The 21,422-nt window shown below is 37.8% G+C and overlaps 1 protein-coding gene across 1 annotated transcript in view; it reads left to right on the top strand.

Moving 5' to 3' along the window:
• Positions 1-21,422, top strand: part of LOC128044780 (flavin-containing monooxygenase 5-like) — a 179,620-nt gene that overhangs the window by 9,125 nt on the left and 149,073 nt on the right. Inside the window, exons 5-8 of the mRNA XM_052637201.1 lie at positions 942-1,141; positions 11,859-12,208; positions 13,938-14,010; positions 15,034-15,315. Coding sequence (XP_052493161.1) covers positions 942-1,141; positions 11,859-12,208; positions 13,938-14,010; positions 15,034-15,315 — 905 coding nt within the window. The remainder of the gene's footprint in view (positions 1-941; positions 1,142-11,858; positions 12,209-13,937; positions 14,011-15,033; positions 15,316-21,422) is intronic.

The following is a 21,422-nucleotide window of genomic DNA, read 5'->3' as shown; positions in this document are numbered from 1 at the left end:
TGGTGCCTAAATCCTCTGTCTTGAGATGCAACCTGGCCCCTACCTTCTGAAATATGAGAATTGCACGAAATATGTGTAGTATGTACTCATATGCTGTTTCAGTACTGATTGTTAATTACCTCCTCACATCTGTTTCCTCAATAGTGAATTAGTGATAGTTGCTCAGTCATGCCTGATTCTGCAATCCCATGGACTATAGCCTGCCAGGCTCCTCTGTCCCTGGAATTCTCCAGGCAAGATTACTGGAGTGGGTTGCCATTTCCTTCTCCAGTTTCCTTAATAGGCATCTTGATAATCTACTCCAAAAAAGAAAAATGGAGAATGAAATACAAATAAATATTTAAAACCTCAAAGACTTTCAAATTGTTTATTTTTACCAGAGTCTGAAGATTTTACCAGTTCAGCCAAGAATTACCCCCTCCCAAAACAAAAGAAGAAAAAAAACTTACTAGATAACCATTTTTTAAATCTCTTTAGTTTTCATTGACATGACAGTTGACACCATCTTCCAATCCCAATTCCTTCAATAGGGATACAAATTAACTAAGTGTTGTAGTTACTACAACACAGTCATTAGCAGCTGGATGGGATCTTTGTGTCAACTGTTGATATCTAGCCTTTTTGAATCATTATGTGTTTTTGGAATTTAAGACATTGCAGGCATCAAATACTGCTTTCGGAAAGGTTCAAAAAGAATAGTGGGTTGATCCAGAAGAAGGCTTGGTGCTATAAGCAACAAGTCAGATGTGTCTGTATGTGGGAGTGTGTGTAACTATTTGTTGTTCCTGCTTTTGAGAACAAAACTCTTCAAGATAAAGGACAATAGAGTTTTTATCGATTTCTTCTCATGAGCCAAATGAGTGATATCTGAAGAACTGAGAAATTATGCTATGAAAGTGAACTATCATATCTATTGTGCATTTACTTGCATTCTCTCCTAGGTGTTTCTCAGCACAAGACGTGGTGCATGGATTTGGAACCGGGTCTGGGATTATGGGATGCCCATGGACACTGTTCTCTTTACTCGTTTTAATTCTCTTCTCAACAAAATTTGCCCTGCATTTTTAATCAACAGATGGGCAGAGAATAAATTAAATGCTCGCTTTAACCATGAAATTTATGGCTTGCTACCTCAACACAGGTATGTTCTAGGATTTTAAAAAAGTAATTTTGCTGCTGCCTTTTGGAATCAGTGGGCCAAACTTGGAACATAAGGATGATTTAGAGTTCATGTTTTACCACCTTGAAAGTAGACTTTGGCTATCTTAGGAGAATGTTAATCATCATTTCTTTTCTCATGTTTCTCTGGGCCATTCTATTCATTAAACTTAGAAGAAGGAAATTGAATTTCAGGCATGGTGGCAGCTTCATCTGTCCCCACTCTTGATGTTTTCAAGCTACTGTGCACTTTTTCTTTAGGCTCTGAAACCTTAGACTGTAGAGAAGCAAATAATATACTATGCCTTAAAAATAAACTCCATCTTTCTGAGGGAAATTTTTAAAAAGTCAGCAATCTGGTAAGATTCCATCAACAAGATGGAAGACTTGTGAGAGAGTCCTTTGAAATTCAATACATTCTTTCTTTCTCTTGAATAGAAATGTGAATCCAGACACCTGTGGTGTGAATCCTAGTGTCACTACTTTATAGGTGTGTGATATTGATCAGATTTACTCAACTATTTGTGCCTCATCTTCCTTATATATAAAATGGTGAAAATATTCACCAATTCAGTGGTTGTTTTGAACATTAAAGAGGAAAATACATATACAGTTTACACTAGTCCCAAACACATAATAAATGTTCATCAATTTTCCCTTGTTTTATTGTCTAATTAATTTTCTAAACATATTAAAACTATACTCATGGGATTTTAGTTTATGGAGGTGAGTGAGTAGCAACATGGAGAGGTCAATGACATTGCAAAGAGAATGTATTACTTACATTTTCTAAGAGAAAGAGACATACCAAGCCATGCAAGGCCACATGGGAATTTATTCAGCAAGAAACAGAAACAAGGGGAAAACTGATACTAGAGACTTGATTGGGGTTTCTATGGGACAAGCAGTGCAGTTCAGTTCAGTGCAGTTCATTCATGCAGTCGTGTCTGACTCTTTGTGACCCCATGAACTGCAGCATGCCAGGTCTCCCTGTCCATTACCAGCTCCTGGAGTTCACCCAAACTCATGTCCATCGAGTCAATGATGCCATCCAGCCATCTCATCCTCTGTCATCCCCTTCTCCTCCTGCCCCCAATCCCTCCCAGCATCAGAGTCTTCCAATGAGTCAATTCTTCGCATGAGGTGGCCAAAGTACTGGAGTTTCAGCTTTAGCATCATTTCTTCCAAAGAACACCCAGGGCTGATCCTCTTTAGAATGGACTGGTTGTATCTCCTTGCAGTCCAAGGGACTCTCAAGAGTCTTCTCCAACACCACAGTTCAAAAGCATCAATTCTTCAGCGCTCAGCTTTCTTTATAGTCCAACTCTCACATCCATACATGACCACTGGAAAAACCATAGCCTTGACTAGATGGACATTTGTTGGCAAAGTAATACCTCTGCTTTTCAATATGCTATCTAGGTTGGTCATAACTTTCCTTCCAAGGAGTAAGCATCTTTTAATTTCATGGCTGCAATTACCATCTGCAGTGATTTTGGAGCCCCCCCCCCGCCCCCCAGAAAAAGTCAGCCACTGTTTCCACTGTTTCCCCATCTATTTCCCATGAGGTGATGGGACCGGATGCCATGATCTTCGTTTTCTGAATGTTGAGCTTTAAGCGAACTTTTTCACTCTCCTCTTTCACTTTCGTCAAGAGGCTTTTTAGTTCCTCTTCACTTTTTGCCTTAAGGGTGGTATGATCTGCAAATCTGAGGTTATTGATATTTCTCCTGGCAATCTTGATTCCAGCTTGTGTTTCTTCCAGCCCAGCGTTTCTCATGATGTACTCTGCATATCAGTTAAATAAGCAGGGTGATAATATACAGCCTTGACAATATACAGACAATATACAGGCAGGGCAGGGCAAGGTAAACAGTTGAGGATTGGCTGGTTTGAATATTCCCACTGGATTTTAGGCTAGATTTGCCTGGTTCCTAGCCCTGGGATATATAATGGTCATTTGAGTTAAATTCATATATATGTGTTAGTCCATTCCAGTCCATTTTAGTTCGCTGATTGCTAGAATGTCAACATTCACTCTTCCATCTCCTGTTTGACCACTTCCAATTTGCCTTGATTCATGGACCTGACATTCCAGGTTCCTATGCAATATTGCTCTTTACAGCATCAGACCTTGCTTCTATCACCAGTCACATCCACAACTGGGTATTGTTGTTTTCTGTCTTTTACTTTACAATATTGTATTGGTTTTGCCACACATCAACATGAATCTGCCATGGGTGTACACGTGTTCCCAATCCCGAACCCCCCCCCCCCCCACACACACACCATCCCTCCAGGTCATCACAGTGCACCAGCCCCAAGCATCCTGCACGCTGCATCGAACCTAGACTGGTGATTCATTTCTTATATGATATTATACATGTTTCAATGCCATTCTCTCAAGTCATCCCACCCTCGCCCTCTCCCAGAGTCCGAAAGACTGTTCTATACATCTGTGTCTCTCTCGCTATCTCACATACAGGGTTATCATTACCATCTTTCTAAATTCCATATATATGTGTTAGTATACTGTATTGGTGTTTTTCTTTCTGGATTACTTCACTCTGTATAATAGGCTCCAGTTTCATCCACCTCATTAGAACTGATTCAAATGTATTCTTTTTAACGGCTGAGTAATACTCCATTGTGTATATGTACCACAGCTTTCTTATCCATTCATCTGCTGATGGACATCTAGGTTGTTTCCATGTCCTGGCTATTATAAACAGTGCTGCGATGAACATTGGGGTACATATGTCTCTTTCACTTCTGGTTTCCTCGGTGTGTATGCCCAGCAGTGGGATTGCTGGGTCATAAGGCAGTTCTATTTCCAGTTTTTAAAGGAATGTCCACACTGTTCTCCATAGTGGCTGTACTAGTTTGCATTCCCACCAACAGTGTAAGAGGGTTCCCTTTTCTCCACACCTTCTCCAGCATTTATTGCTTTTTGACTTATGGATCACAGCCATTCTGACTGGTGTGAAATGGTACTTCATTATGGTTTTGATTTGTATTTCTCTGATAATGAGTGATGCTGAGCATCTTTTCATGTGTTTGTTAGCCAACTGTATGTCTTCTTTGGAGAAATGTCTATTTAGTTCTTTGGCCCATTTTTTGATTGGGTCGTTTATTTTTCTGGAATTGAGCTGCAGGAGTTGCTTGTATATTTTTGAGATTAGTTGTTTGTCAGTTGCTTCATTTGCTATTATTTTCCCCCATTCTGAAGGCTGTCTTTTCACCTTGCTTATAGTTTCCTATGTTGTGCAGAAGCTTTTAATTTTAATTAGATCCCATTTGTTTATTTTTGCTTTTATTTCCAGTACTCTGGGAGGTGGGTCATAGAGAACCCTGCTGTGACTTATGTCAGAGAGTGTTTTGCCTATGTTCTCCTCTAGGAGTTTTATAGTTTCTGGTCTTATGTTTATATCTTTAATCCATGTTGAGTTTATTTTTGTGTATGGTGTTAGAAAGTGATCTAGCAATCAGAATCCAACAACACATTAAAAACACCATACACCATGACAAAGTGGGCTTTATCCCAGGGATACAAGGATTCTTCAATATCCGCAAATCAATCAATGTAATACACCACATTAACAAATTGAAAAATAAAAGCCATATGATTATCTCAGTAGATGCAGAGAAAGCCTTTGACAAAATTCAACATCCATTTATGATAAAAACTCTCCAGAAAGCAGGAATAGAAGGAACATGCCTAAACATAACAAAAGCTATATATGACAAACCCACAGCAAACATTATCCTCCATGGTGAAAAATTGAAAGCATTTCCCCTAAAGTCAGGAATAAGACAAGGGTGCCCACTTTCACCACTACTATTCAACACAGTTCTGGAAGTTCTGGCCACAGCAGTCAGAGCAGAAAAAGAAATAAAAGGAATCCAAATTGGAGAAGAAGAAGTAAAACTCTCACTGTTTGCAGATGACATGATCCTCTACATAGAAAGCACTAAAAACTCCACCAGAAAATTACTAGAGCCAATCAATGAGTATAGTAAAGTTGCAGGATATAAAATCAACACACAGGAATCCCTTGCATTCCTATACACTAATAATGAGAAAATAGAAAAAGAAATTAAGAAACAATTCCATTCGCCATTGCAATGAAAAGAATAAAATACTTAGGAATATATCTACCTAAAGAAACTAAAGATCTATATATAGAAAACTATAAAACACTGGTGAAAGAAATCAAAGAGGACACTAACAGATGGAGAAATATACCATGTTCATGGATTGAAAGAATCAACATAGTGAAAATGAGTATACTACCCTAAGCAATCTATAGATTCAATGCAATACCTATCAAGCTACTAGCAGTATATTTCACAGAAATAGAACAAATAATTTCACAATTTGTATGGAAATACAAAAAACCTTGAATAGCCAAAGCAATCTTGAGAAACAAGAATGGAACCGGAGGAATCAACCTGCCTGACTTCAGGCTCTACTACAAAGCCACAGTTATCAAGACAGTATGGTACTGGAACAAAGACAGAAATATAGATCAATGGAACCAAATAGAAAGCCCAGAGATAAATCCACATATCTATGGACACCTTATCTTCGACAAAAGAGGCAAGAATATACAATGGATTAAAGACAATCTCTTTAACAAGTGGTGCTGGGAAAACTGGTCACCCACTTACAAGAATGAAACTAGATCACTTTCTAACACCATACACACAAAAAAAAACCTCAAAATGGGTATTGTTTTTACTTTGGCTCCATCCCTTCATTTTTTCTGGAGTTATTTTTCCACTGATCTCCAGTAGCATATTGGGCACCTACTGACCTGGGGGAGTTCCTCTTTCAGTATCCTATCACTTTGCCTTTTCATACTGTTCATGGGGTTCTCAATGCAAGAATATTGAAGTGGTTTTCCATTCCCTTCTCCAGTGGACCACATTCTGTCAGAACTCTCCACCATGACCTGCCTGTCTTGGGTGGCCCCACAGGGCATGGCTTAGTTTCATTGAGTTAGACAAGGCTGTATCCTAGTGTGATTAGGTTGACTGGTTTTTTGTGATTATGGTTTCAGTGTGTCTGCCCTCTGATGCCCTCTTGCAACACCTAGAACACCTAGCATCTTACTTGGGTTTCTCTTACCTTGGACATGGGATATCTGTTGATGGCTGCTCCAGCAAAGCGCAGCTGCTACTCCTTACCTTTGATGAGGGGTATCTCCTCACCACTGCCCCTCCTGACCTTGAATGTGGAGTAGCTCCTCTAGGCCCCCCTGCACCGGTGCAGCCACTGCTCCTTAGATGTGGGGTAGCTCCTCCTGGCTGCCTGTGGGCAAGAATTCCTTAGAAGAAATGGAGTAGCCATCATGGTCAACAAGAGTCTGAAATGCAGTACTTGGATGCAATCTCAAAAAAGACAGAATGAGCTCTGTTCATTTCCAAGGCAAACCTTGGATTCAATATCATAGTAATCCAAGTCTATGTCCCAAACAGTAACGCTGAAGAGGCTGAAGTTGAATGGTTCTATGGAGACCTACAAGACCTTTTAGAACTAACACCCAAAAAAGATGTCTTTTTCATTATAGGGGACTGGAATGCAAAAGTAGGAAGTTAAGAAACACCTGGGGCAACAGGTAAATTTGGCCTTGGAATATGGAATGAAGCAGGGCAAAGAATAATAGAGTTTTGCCAAGAGAACACACTGATCATAGCAAACACCCTCTTCCAAGAACACAAGAGAAGACTCTACACATGGACATCACCAGATGGTCAACACTGAAATCAGATTGATTATATTCTTTGCAGCCAAAGATGGAGAAGCTCTATACAGTCAGCAAAAACAAGACCGGGAGCTGACTGTGTCTCAGATCATGAGCTCCTTATTGCCAAATTCAGACTTAAATTGAAGAAAGTAGGGAAAACCACTAGACCACTCAGGTATGACCTAAATCAAATCCCTTATGATTATACAGTGGAAGTGAGAAATAGATGAAAGAGACTAGATCTGATAGACTGAGTGCCTGATGAACTATAAACTGAGGTTCATGACGTTGTACAGGAGACAGGGATCAAGACCATCCCCATGGAAAAGAAATGTTAAAAAGCAAAATGGCTGTCTGGGGAGGCCTTACAGATAGCTGTGAAAAGAAGAGAGGCGAAAAGCAAAGGAGAAAAGGAAAGATATAAGCATCTGAATGCAGAGTTCCAAAGAATAGCAAGAAGAGATAAGAAAGCCTTCCTCAAAGATCAATGCAAAAAAAATAGAGGAAAAAACAGAATGGGAAAGACTAGAGATCTCTTCAAGAAAATTAGAGATAACAAGGGAACATTTCATGCAAAGATGGGCTTGATAAAGGACAGAAATGGTATGGACCTAACAGAAGCAGAAGATATTAAGAGGTGGCATGAATACAGAGAAGAACTGTACAATAAAGATCTTCATGACCCAGATAATCACGATGGTGTGATCACTCACCTAGAGCCAGACATCCTGGAATGTGAAGTCAAGTGGGCCTTAGAAAGCATCGCTATGAACAAAGCTAGTGGAGGTGATAGAATTCCAGTTGAGCTATTTCAAATCCTGAAAGATGATGCTGTGAAAGTGTTGCACTCAATATGCCAGCAAATTTGGAAAAGTCAGCAGTGGCCACAGGACTGGAAAAGGTCAGTTTTCATTCCAATCCCAAATAAAAGCAATGCCAAAGAATGCTCCAACTACCACACAATTGCACTCATCTCACACGCTAGTAAAGTAATGGTCAAAATTCTCCAAGCCAGACTTCAGCAATACGTGAACTGTGAACTTCCAGATGTTCAAGCTGGTTTTAGAAAAGGCAGAGGAACTTGAGATTAAATTGCCAACATTCACTGGATCATGGAAAAAGCAAGAGAGTTCCAGAAAAACATCTATTTCTGCTTTATTGACTATGCCAAAGCCTTTGACTGTGTGGATCACAATAAACTGTGGAAAATTCTGAAAGAGATGGGAATACCAGACCACCTGACCTGCCTCTTGAGAAACCTGTATGCAGGTCAGGAAGCAACAGTTAGAACTGGACATGGAACAACAGACTGGTTCCAAATAGGAAAAGGAGTACATCAAGGCTGTATATTGTCACCCTGCTTATTTAACTGCAGAGTACATCATGAGAAACACTGGGCTGGAAGAAGCACAAGCTGGAATCGAGATTGCCGGGAGAAATATCAATAACCTCAGATATGCAGATGACACCACCCATATGGCAAAAAGTGAAGAGGAACTAAAAAGCCTCTTGATGAAAGTGAAAGAGGAGAGTGAAAAAGTTCGCTTAAAGCTCAACATTCAGAAAACGAAGATCATGGCATCCGGTCCCATCACTTAACAGAAATAGATGGGAAACAGTGGAAACAATGTCAGTCTTTATTTGGGGGGGCTGCAAAATCACTGCAGATAGTAATTGCAGCCATGAAATTAAAAGATGCTTACTCCTTGGAAGGGAAGTTATGACCAACCTAGATAGCATATTGAAAAGCAAAGACATTACTTTGCCAACAAAGGTCCGTCTAGTCAAGGCTATGGTTTTTCCAGTGGTCACATATGGATGTGAGAGTTGGACTGTGAAGAAAGCTGAGTGCCAAAGAATTGATGCTTTTGAAAAACTGTGGTGTTGGAGAAGACTCTTGAGAGTCCCTTGGACTGCAAGGAGATCCAACCAGTCCATTCTGAAGGAGATCAGCCCTGGATGTTCTCTGAAAGGCATGGTGCTAAAGGTGAAACTCCAGTACTTTGGCCACCTCATGCGAAGAGTTGACTCATTGGAAAAGACTCTGATGCTGGGAGGGATTGAGGGTAGGAAGAAAAGGGGACAACAGAGGATGAGATGGCTGGATAGCATCACTGACTCTATGGACGTGAGTTTAAGTGAACTCCGGGAGTTGGTGATGGATAGGGAGGCCTGGCATGCTGCGATTCATGGGGTCAGAAATGGTCAGACATGACTGAGAGAGTGAACTGAACTGACTGAGCCCTGCGGTAATTATGGGCAAGGGAAATATTGCCCTGGGGTGTGAGAGTTAGATAAGTAGTTGATTGGCACTAAGAATTGGTTGGAGCTACAGATTTGGGATTGGATGGTTTGCATAAAAAAGAAGTGCTCTTAGCAGAGGCATTTGCTATCTTTAAAACAGGTTAGGCAAACGAGACAGCAAGATTTTTGTCTCCCTGGACAGCAATATTTTTACGATGTCAGAATAACATAAAAGAGAAAATAAAAGCCCAACTACACATCAACATCCCATTTCTAGCTTGAATGATTGGGTAGAGAGTGTACCATCCTACTAAGGTAAGGAATTCAGGAGGATAGGAAATTTGGAAGATCTGAGGAGGCTGTTTGATGATTTAAGCTTTAGAAAACAGCGTTTGAGATACTTAAGGTATCCCTACAGAGATACATGGCAAGCATTAGGATAGAATATTCTGAAAATTAAAGTGGAGAGCAGACTTGCAGTCATCAGCCCTTAGGATGTATAACGGAGTCTTAGTGGTAGAGTATGTGATTATCAGGATTAGGAACAGGAGACTGGCAAATTTTGAATAGACACTTCTGTTATTCTCCTTTGCATGTACATGTACATGTGTGCACACATCCACAAATACCCCTCTTCTCAAGCTGCCTTGAGAAACAATAATAGGGTTTGAGTGGCAGGTGTGTTCATTATTATATAGGTAGCAAGCATGTGAGTTAAAAGAATGGACTTATCAGCTCTCATAACTTGAAACTCAAGAAAGCTAAGATTCATTAGAAAGTTTGATGGAAATAAATAAGGAATGATTATTGAACTTTCTATGAAAACATGATTTGTCTGCGTTTGAAATGTAGAGTGCAATATCCTGGACACTGAACCTCAAGAAATACATAATAGAACCAGAAAAATCTTTTGAGAAGGAGAATGAAACTGATAACGGTTAACTGAAGTTCTGCCACATAAAGATGATAGAAATCTCTCTATATTGGTATGAAGAAAGGGTGAATGTGGATTTCACCAAATACAAACCAATAAGAGCAATCCATGATGTTTCAGAGAGTAAAATTTAGATTTGGGACAAATATATATACTATATGATTAATACAACAATGATATTAATAGAATAAAATTTTGCTTGAAAATTATAGGAAAGATAAAAGAAACAATGTGGTAAATATATATTCACCCAATTATTGAGAATATAAATATATTTCAGTTAAAATATATTAAAATCATGGATGACAAATCAATTTTGTCTTTTATTAGTAAAAAGATATTATATGCATGTGCAAAACAAAAATATATATGTGTGTATATATATATACATATATATATATATATATGTAGCTTTAAAATGTAAAACAAATTTTAGCAAATCTGATGCTTACCTGCTATATGACCCTGGAGCAGTTATGCATTGTGTCTTTCTTTTTTATATATATTGACAAGATGCAATCCTATCTGCCTATCTGTTGTGAAGTTTAAATGAAGAAACGCATAATATTGCCTATATACACAGCCTAGATAAATTTAATGCATATTTTTTAGCTCCTATTATAATCAAGTAGCACTTTGGATACTGGGGAAGAACGATGACAGTGCCACAATTCTACCTCTTGCCGGGCTTCCTAGAGTTTTCAAAATGTTGTACAATGACACAGCATAATATATGCTATGAAGAAACAATCAGGGTTTGGGAGATAAACTGTTTTTAGATGGGCTGGTTATGGAATGCTTGAAATGAAAATGAAATGCCAACCCAGGAATCGAACCCGGGTCTCCCGCATTGCGGGCAGACACTTTATCGTCTGAACCACCAGGGAATGGCTATGGAATGCTTATGTGATAAAAGAACATTTGAATCAGAATCTGAAGGAATTGAGGGGGTAGATCCTGAGAGATATCTGAGAGAATAATATACCAGGAAGAAGAAATACCAAGTCCAAAGACATCAATGGAATGACTTATTCCAGGAGAAGTGAAGAATCTGGTGTAGCTAGAGTACAGGTGGAGAGGGAAAGTGGTAGGAAGTAGATCGGAGAGGTAGGCAGGCACCTGATCACATAGAGAATTTTAGGACTTGGGCATGGAAATAACTTTGGAGTGTATTTTTAATGATATAGCAATATATTGGGGAATAATTTTACATTTTAAAAGGATCACTCAGGCTGCTGATTGGAGGAAAAATTGTGGGGGGTCAATGGTAGAAGGAGTGTTAAACTGCTTTAAACAGTATTAAACTATTAGTTTACTAACAGTGTTAAAGTTAAATAATGTTAGTAAATCTTACAAAAACGCCATGTAAGTTCTTAAAATAATGGAAATCAAACTATGATCTGATTTTTCTGTTCCATTTTAAACACTTCACCTGTTGCTTTAAAAAAAAAATCTCTCTCACCTCCCAAAAAAATTGTTTTAAGGAAATTAAGTATCAATATATCACTGCTATAAACTTATATCACCTTTCAAAAGTTTCTCTCTGCATGTAGCAAGCACTGTATAAACATTATTGGCACCTTGATGAATACAGAAGGTTTATTCAGAAAATAATTCAGAAGAAATATTGAGCAAAAATCTTTTATAAAATAAAAATGTATGTCTTTCATTTTTTGGCATGACTAAAAAATCATTTTAAGTATTTTCTTAGCTTACCTACTTTCCTAAAAGACTTATATTAGTTTTCCTGCATACAAATTTTCATTCTTCAGATTTCTGAGTCATCAAGCTACTTTCGGTGATGATCTACCCAACTACATAATTTCTGGAAGAGTTCTGATGAAACCAAATGTTACAAAGTTCACAGAAACATCAGCCATCTTTGAGGATGGCACAGAAGAGGATGTGGACGTTGTAATCTTTGCCACAGGATACACTTATTCTTTCCCATTTTTGGAAAATAATTCAACAGTTCTGGATATCCAGCGTTCCATGTATAAATTTGTTTTCCCTCCTGAGCTAGAAAAACCAACGCTAGCTTTCATTGGCATCCTCCAGCCAGTAGGAGCCACTATTCCCACATCAGAACTCCAGAGCCGATGGGCTGTACATGTATTCAAGGGTATGTCGTGACCTTTTGCATATTTACAAAAAATAACCATCCAGATAATGTGATTTCAGAGGCACTGCAGAAGCCTTCTGCTGCAAACATATCTGAAGCTCACCTTTACAGTATTTGAAATTCTGCCTCTTGAGATTTTTTACTTCAGTGTTTGATGGCTATGTAATCTTTAGGATTCCCATATGAAAATGAAGATTAAAAAACTACTACCTAAATATATCAAATGACAACTTATTGGCAAATAATTCTTTAAAGCGCATCAGCGAGGTACCCAATATAGGAAATGAGGGCAGGAGAAGAAAGACCTCAACCTAAAGTACACATGGGAAATAACAATTATCCTACTTTCCAATCTTTCTAGAATATTTCTGGAGTGATCCACAACTACAGGGAGCATTTTTTTTTTTTTTTGCCCATCTCTCAAGTTTAAAATATAAAAAGGACAAGCAGAGTCACAGAATGATGAACTGTGAGTTATGAAAATTATGGCAGAATCATAGAGTAACTGGAATAGGGCCATAGCAAAGTTAAAAGAGCAAGAGCTTTGTAATCTAGTGGGCTCTGATTAAAATCCAGTTCCTCCACATGCTGACTACATGGTCTTGACATATTACTTGACCTCCACAATTCCCTCACTTATAAAAATGAAATAATTAGGTGTATTGTGCAGAGCGGTGAGAATTAACAATTAAGCATTTGTCTTTTGTAAGCCTTCAATGAATGTTGATTGTATGAATCAAGATTAGCCATGGTGCTAATTTTTTAATTATTATTCTTTTTTATATCATAACTTTTAGGTTTAGAATAGATTGAAGACAGAGTCAAATCAACCTTAATGAAATGATGTCAATCACATTGCAATAGTTCTGCTCATTTCTTTGTTCCTTCTTTAAAATATTTCCCATATGTTCCTACTAGATTCTGCTTCTTGAAATGTAGGATATTTTTCATTAAAAGAAGGAATAATTATGGGAAAGTGTTTTCCATGATTTAAGATGAAAAATCAAGAAGAAATCTCTATCCAATGAAGACAGTCAGGAGTCATTGATTCACCATTAGTAGCTATTGAAAAGCTAAGTGATAGCATAAATGAACAAGTATAGCTCACTATTTAAAAGAGAATCAGAAAAAATACGCTGGTTATGGAACTACACACACACTACTTTGTGCCTTCCTTCAGTTCATTCTTCTTAGTGAGATGTGAGATCTGCCAGTCAAATTGTGTGGAGAAGGCAATGGTACCCTACTCCAGTACTCTTGCCTGGAAAATCCCATGGATGGAGGAGCCTGGTAGGCTGCAGTCCATAGGGTCGCTAAGAATGGGACAAGACTGAGCAACTTCACTTTCACTTTTCATTTTCATACATTGGAGAAGGAAATGGCAACCCACTCCAGTGTTCTTGCCTGGAGAATCCCAGGGACAGGGGAGCCTGGTGGGCTGCCGTCTATGGGGTCGCAGACAGTCAGACATGACTGAAGCGACTTGGCAGCAGCAGCAGCAGTCAAGATGTGAAGTCACCAAAGCCATGTTTTTGCATGTGTAAGGCATGTGCACCTGATAGAACAGTGAATGTAGGGCAATCCAGAGCAGCTCCTGAATCCATCACTCTCACTCCTATGCTATCTCATGATGTTCTCCACCAAACAGACCCTCCTATTACACATTTCTTCCTCAAACCACACCTTTTCAATAAGAAAACCATTTTCACATTTGAAATTTCTTTCCTAGGATTGAACAAATTACCTTCAGTGAGTGGCATGATGGCTGACATAAGAAAGAAGAGAACAAAAGCTGAAAAAGAGTAAGTAACTTGCTTCTTGATGAAAGTCAGTAGAAAGTGTTTAGGTGGAGGTGTTTGTATTTCAAGCATTCTTTATATTTTTCTCATGATGGAATCTGAGTCTATTTGCCTGGAGGAGATCTCAAATTATCAACTTTTTAATTTCCTCTTAATTATGCATAAGTATCATATATGGAGGACTTATTGAATGGAATGGGTAGAGAATGGTCCAACTTGGAAACTGTAGAATTTTATTTAAAGTTTATGGAACACTTTGTATAACATATAATTATAAATTTGTGTCATGCTGTAGCCTTAGAGATGTAAAGCGTCTGAAAATATATGATGAAATGAAGGATCGTTTCACTCTTTTAACGTGTTGAAAAGAAAAACCAATGTGAGAAATGAGATAGGAGACCATTACAGGATCCAATTCAAATGCTAATGTTTGGTTAGGAGCTTGTGGATTGCACCAAACCTTCTTAAAGGAAAATTATTCTCAACCACTAGTGTTGGGGATATAATTTATTTCTATTTAGCAAATATCTACTGAGAATCTACAGTGTGGAGGTCACAGTATGTTCTCTATGAGAAATAAAAGGTTTTATTTTAAGAATCACAATCTGTTATCCAGTAACTTTGGTTTAGAAGGAGGGTGAAGATTTGCATTTAAGTAATATTTAAAATGAAATTAATATCACATATATATGTACAATTCTTGTAGCATATTCCATAGTGTAGTCATCACCACTGACTTAACCAAACGAGACTATATCCTAATTGAGAATTAAATTCATGGGCAAAGAAAATTTAAGAAAAGACAAAAATCTTCTGAAACCCACTTATTAATATCCAAGATCCTTGGAAGGATTTGTTGGGGAAAAAACACTGCAAGAATATTTTGTTAAAAAGCACTGAGGCCAAAGTCAATGAAAAGAAGAAAACATTTTATATCTCATTTTTTGGAGAAATCATCAGCCAATATTTAGATGTAATTGTGCTTGGAGAGATGGAGTTTCTGATAGTTTCCTCTTCTGGTTTCAGGTACCTGAATTGTCCCCACGATGCACGCAGAGTTCAGTATGTGAATTACATGGATGAAATTGCCTCTGAAATAGCAGTGAAACCCAACCTGTTCTCACTTTTCCTGTGGGATCCAAAGCTGGCTCTGGAAATTTTCCTTGGGCCATGCATACCTTACCATGCACACCCTTACCTACAAGGGCCCGGGAAGTGGGCTGGAGCCCGGGAAGCCATTCTGACTCAGAGAGAACGGATCATTAAGCCCCTGAGGACTCACACCCTCATATGTGACCAGGCTCCATGGTCTGTGCCACTTTGGCTTAAAAGTATCTGTGTAGCCCTTCTCGTCTTTGTTCTCACTTTCATCATTAAAGGATAATCCTCCTGTGATCATTGCTATATTGTAGGTTAACAGTAACACACACTAATTAAGAGACTGGGCATGTGCAAGTATTTATCCCTCACTCTGGACTAGATTAATGCAGTGAATTGCCTAATAATTACAAAATTACTCATGTATGAGCATTTGGCAAAATTGGAGTCTTCAGAAGTCCAAAAGGGTAGAGTAACAACTTGAGCTAAAGCCAACTTGAAAATTGGAGATTTCAAATGAAATGGTTTATATGAAAGCTTGCTCTAGAAAAGCATATTTAATTTCTATAATATGAGAAATGTTCTCAGTTACCAGTCTCTCCTAGCCTCCTTTTGTATGAATTGGTGAATTCTTTGTTTTTCATGTAAAACACAGGCTAGGAAAAAGTTTCTCTTCAATGGCTTAGAAAAATTAACAATGAAGAAATATTTTACCAGCAATCCTTTCCACTAGGTCACATTCTACAGAATCATGGATATTGAGGTATCAAGTTGTTTGAGGGATTATTGATGATAGTTTCAGGTTATGGAGGGTGCCAGGGAGAGAAAAAGAGGGAATAATGTAAGTCAGGAAACATACGTAATTTTGTCTACTCATACTCTCAAAACACATGAAATAATTCAGCAGTAAAACTATAAAATTATATAAAACACTGAGGGGAATGAAAGGAAGAAGTAGAAAGTAAGCAAATATTTATAACTTTTGCAATTAAGCAGAGAGATGAAATATCTGTGTCTGGATCAATCACTCACATTACAGGCTAGATCTGAGGTTAGTGCTGATATTCTGTAAAAAATTTTTCTCCTAGATTTCTTGAGGCATGATTGAAAATAAAAAAATTGTATATTTTTAAGTGTACAATGTGATATGTTGATATACAAACACATAGTGAAATGATTACCACAATCAAGTTAATTAGCAGATTAATTACCTCGTTAGTTATTTCACAAGTTACCTTTGTGTGTGTGTGTGTGTATGTAGTGAGAACACGTAAGCTACGTCCTCTTAGCAATATCAAGTATACAAAACAGTATATAATCACTATACCATACGTTAGGTTTCCAGAACTTATTAATCTTATAACTGAATGTCTGTTCCCTTTGACCAATGTCCTTCCATTTCCCCACCAGACCTCAGTAACCACTCTTGTACACTCTGTTTCTAAGAGTTAAACTTTGCAAAATTTACATATAAGTGAAATCATTCAGTATTTGTCTTTTTACATTTGGCTTATTTCACTTAGGGCTCCCTTGATACTTCCATTATACTCAAATGGCAGGACATCCTTCTCTTTTGAGCCTGAATAAAATTCTGTTGTGTGTATCACACTTTCTTCACCCCTTAATCTTCTGATGGACACTTATGTTACTTCCATATCTTGTGATTAACACTGTATTGAACATAGGACTATAGGATCTCTTCAAGCTCCTGTTTTCATTTCCTTTGAATATATACCCATAAGAGTAATTGCTGGACTACACAGTAGTTCTATTTTTAATTTATTTTAAGGAATCAATATTCTATTTCCTTAAGTGGCTGTACGAGTTTGCATTTCCACCTACAGTGTACAGGACTCCATTTTCTCTACATCTTCACCAATACTTATCTTTTGACTTTTTTATAATTGGCATCTTAACATGTGTGCAGGGATACCTCATTATTTGTTTCCATTTCCCTTAGTGATTAGGGTTGTTGAGCATCTTTTCATGTACCTGTTGGCCATTTACGTCTTTGGAAAAATCAAGCCCTTTGCCCATTTTTTAATTATTTTTTTAAATTGAGGTATGTGACTTCCAGATATATTTTGGACATTCATCACTAATTGAAAATTTGGTTTGCAAATATTTTCTCCCATTGCATTAGGTTGCCTCTTAATTTTGTTGATTGTGTCATTTGCTGCATAGAGAAAATTTAGTTTGTATTTTTGTTTATTTTTGCTTTTATTGCCTGCACTTTTTGTATCATATACAAAAAATATATTTGCCAATACCAGTGTTGAGGAACTTAGTCCTATGTTTTCTTCTAGGACTTTAATGCTTTCAGGTCTCACATTTAAGTATTTAACACACTTGAGTTGATTTTTGCATATGGCATAGGATTACTGTCCAATTTCAGCATGGGCTTATTCAGTTTTCCCTGTACCATTTGTTGAAAAGATTATTCTTTCCCCATTGTGTATTCTTGGTATGTTTGTCAAAAAATTAGTATCTTTGTCAAAAAACCATATATGCTTTTCTGGGCTATGTCTTCTGTTCCATTGGTATATGTGTTTGCTTTTATGCCAGTACCATACTATTTTGATTATGAAAGTTTTATAATATATTTTGACATCAGGAAGTATGATGTCTCCTGTTTCATTCTTCTAGCTTGAGATTGCTATAGCTTTTCTAGGTCTTCTGTGGTTCCATACAAATTTTAGGATTGTTTTTCTATTTCCCTAAAATATGCCATTGGAACTTCAATAAGTGTTACATAAAATTTGTAGATTGCTTTAGGTATCATGGATATTCTGACAATATTACTTATTTCAATCCATGAAAACAGGATATCTTTCGATTTATGTGTCTTCTACAGTTTCTTTCATCAAGTTGTGGGCTTATTATACAGATATTTCATTTCCATGGCTAAATTTATTCCTCAGTCTTTTATTCTTTTTGATATTATTATTGTAAATTAGATTTGTTTACTTAATTTCTTCTCAGAAGGTTTTTTTATTCATTTATAGAGATGAAACTGATTTTGTGTATTGATTTTTAGTCTACTTTACTGAATTCATTTGTTAGTTTACCAATTTTTGGTGGAGTCTTTAGGATTTTCTATATACAGGATCATATCATCTGGAAAACAGGCTTTTACTTTTTCTTTTCTGACTTAGATGCCTTTTCTTTCTTTCTTTTTTGTTTTGCCAAATTTCTCTAGGCAATTAGGGTAAAAGTAAAAGGAGGTATCCTTACATTTTCCTGAATATATATGAACTTGATTATATGAGATATATTCCCTCCACACTCAGGTTATTGACAAATTTTATCATGAAAAGCTATTAAATTTTTTCAAGTGCTTTTTCTGTGTGTTTTGAGATGATCATATGATCTTTATCCCTCATTCTGTTAATATATTGTATCACTTTGATTAATTTATGTGTATTGAATCCTCTTGCACCCAAGGGATGCTGCTGCTGCTGCTGCTGCTAAGTCGCTTCAGTCTTGTCCGACTCTGTGTGACCCCATAGACAGCAACCCACCAGGCTCCCCCGTCCCTGAGATTCTCCAGTCAAGAACACTGGAGTGGGGTGCCATTTCCTTCTCCAATGCATGAAAGTGAAAAGTGAGAGTGAAGTCGCTCAGTCATGTCTGACTCTTAGCTACCCCATGGACTGCAGCCTACCAGGCTCCTCCATTCATGGGATTTTCCAGGCAAGAGTACTGCAGTGGGTTGCCATTGGGGGTAAATATTAGTTTATCATGTTCCCCAATAGCTCAGTTGGTAAAGAATCTGCCTGCAATACAGGAGACCCTGGTTTGATTCCTGGGTTGGGAAGACCAGCTGGAAAAGGGATAGGTTACCCACTCCTGTTTGGGCCTCCCTTGTGGCTCAGCTGGTAAAAAAAAATCTGCCTGCAATGGAGGAGACCTGAGTTCAATCCCTGGGTTGGGAAGATCCTCTGGAGAAGGGAAAGTTTACCCACTCCAGTATCCTGGCCTGGAGAATTCCATGGACTTATAGTCCATGAAGTTGCAAAGAGTTGGACACGACTGAACGACTTTCACTCGCTCATTTATTATCCTTTTAATGCTCTGTTTAATTCTGTTTGAAGAATTTTATTTCTGCATTCTTCCAGGTAATTGATCTGTAATTTTCTTTTCTTATAGTGTCCTTGTCTGGCTTTGATATCAGGTTAATTCTGGTCTTATTAAACGAGCTTAAAATGCCCTATCTTCAATTTGTTTGAAATACTAGTGCTAATTCTCCTTTAAATTCTTGGTAGAATTCACCAGTAAGGTCATCTGGTCTGGATTTGCCTTATTGGGAGATTTTTATTACTGATTCTGTCTCTTTACTTGCTATTAGTATGCTCATATTTTTTGTGTTATCATGATTCAGTCTTGGTAGGTTATATGGGTTTCTTGTCATGTGCTTCTTAGTAGTCTCTCGTGATCCTTTGCATTTCTGTAGTATCAGTTGCAAAGTCTCCTCTTTCTGATTTAAATTTTGATTATTCTCCTTTTTTTCTCAGTCAGAAAGGTTTGTCAATTTTAACTTCTTAAAAACTCAGTTTTGGTAATCTTTGCTATTGTTTTTATTATTTCTATTTCACTTATTTTTGCTCTGATGTTTGTTAATTCCTTCCTTCTGCCAACTTTGGGCTTTGTTCTTCTATTCCTTGAGGTACAAAAGTTGGTTATTTATTTGAGATTTTTTTCCCCCTTAATATAGGCATTTATCCTTCAAACTTCCCTGTGTACTGCTTGCGCCCATGAGTGGAAACAGATCCTCCAACTTTATCAACTTTACACACAAAACACCTACCACATAACTCATATCAGTGGAAGCTCAATACAATAAATATTTAGACCTGAATGATAAAGGTTCATTGAATCCAAAGATGCTGGAAGGATTCAGCGCAAATGGAAAGTAGTTTTGAAATTTTTTCCTTTTTATAAACTTATCCTTGATCTTTGATGGTGTCTATTTCAGAAAAAGAAAGTTCTATGTAAATGATAATTTTTAACATCTGATAAAACTTTGCATACTATAAAATCCATCAGAGATTAGAAATATTTAATATCCTTTCATCATCCAGAAATGAAACAGATATGTTAAACTTGCCTGTGGCTGCACACTGAGTCACTACTGGGTGTGGAGGTAAAATACTCAGGAAGCCTTAAGAGCTACATGTTATGCCTGCAATAATACAGCAGCCTAGTCACAGTTCCCTCACTTTTCTTAAATAAATTACTAAAAGAATGGAAGGAAATTAAGAGCTTCAAAACAGAGAACTCATAAGACTAGATTTATTCTCTGAAGCCAACTAAACTTAGAAGTGTCTAGTAATTATTTTCAATTTTTAGTACAAAACTGAACAAAAATGTCAGTGTTATCTTTGGGGAAAATAATTAAATAATAACCCCAGTTTTTAAAAATAACAATGGAAACCTGGATCTGAAAATCTCAAATTATGTCAAGACACGTTGGGATGGAGATGAAAGAAGACTAAACTTGTGCTTAACTCCCAGCCTTCATAAGGGGTACTGAGTGTATGCCATTTACTTCTGACCACACTTCGGTAATTCTGAAATACCCCTGGGGTGGGTAATGTTTCTGATTTGGTCTTAATTCCACTTTCTGGACGTTTGGTGTTCTGTGCCCCTAGCTCCATGCTCTGGAAGCTTCTGCTTGTTCAGCTATGCTCTGTGGTCCTACCTGAAATGGGCTTTAGGTACTCTGCCCTCCTTTTCTGACTAAGCAGCTTTTCCTGTTGATAGCCTACAACCACTGATGTTTGGGAGTCCAAGGATCAATTTTAGTCTCAAATAGTTATAGTCTATTTTAGTCTAGGCACATAGTTCCTCTAACAGCACAACTCTCTCAAAAACTGCTTCCTATATGTTTAATTCCAGTCATCTCCAAGTGTCAGTATCCATGATCACAGCCTTCCCTTTATGTATTTCTGTACTACTGCATTTCTTTACCTTTTCCTGGCTATGCTTCTTCCTTCGCCTATACACATACATACTCCTGCCTCCTCTGTTTCTCTCCTTCTCTCCCCAACCCCTGAGTTGAGTGAACTGCAGTTTCCTTAGCTGTACAGATATCATTAGGAGAGCAACACCCTGAGTTTTTTGCTCAACTGAATGGATTTACTAGGAACCAGTGCCCTGGCTGGGCCTTGACACCTTATCCACACAAAGGCTATAATATAGATGGGATGGCTGCACCTTTGGAGAAGGCAATGGCACCCCACTCCAGTACCGTTGCCTGGGAAATCCCATGGGGCCTGGTGGGCTACAGTCCGTGGGGTCGTGAGGAGCTGGACATG

Source organism: Budorcas taxicolor, chromosome 3 (genome assembly GCF_023091745.1).
Source record: "Budorcas taxicolor isolate Tak-1 chromosome 3, Takin1.1, whole genome shotgun sequence".
Lineage (NCBI taxonomy): Eukaryota > Metazoa > Chordata > Mammalia > Artiodactyla > Bovidae > Budorcas > Budorcas taxicolor.
This window is presented reverse-complemented; position numbering and strand designations above follow the sequence as displayed.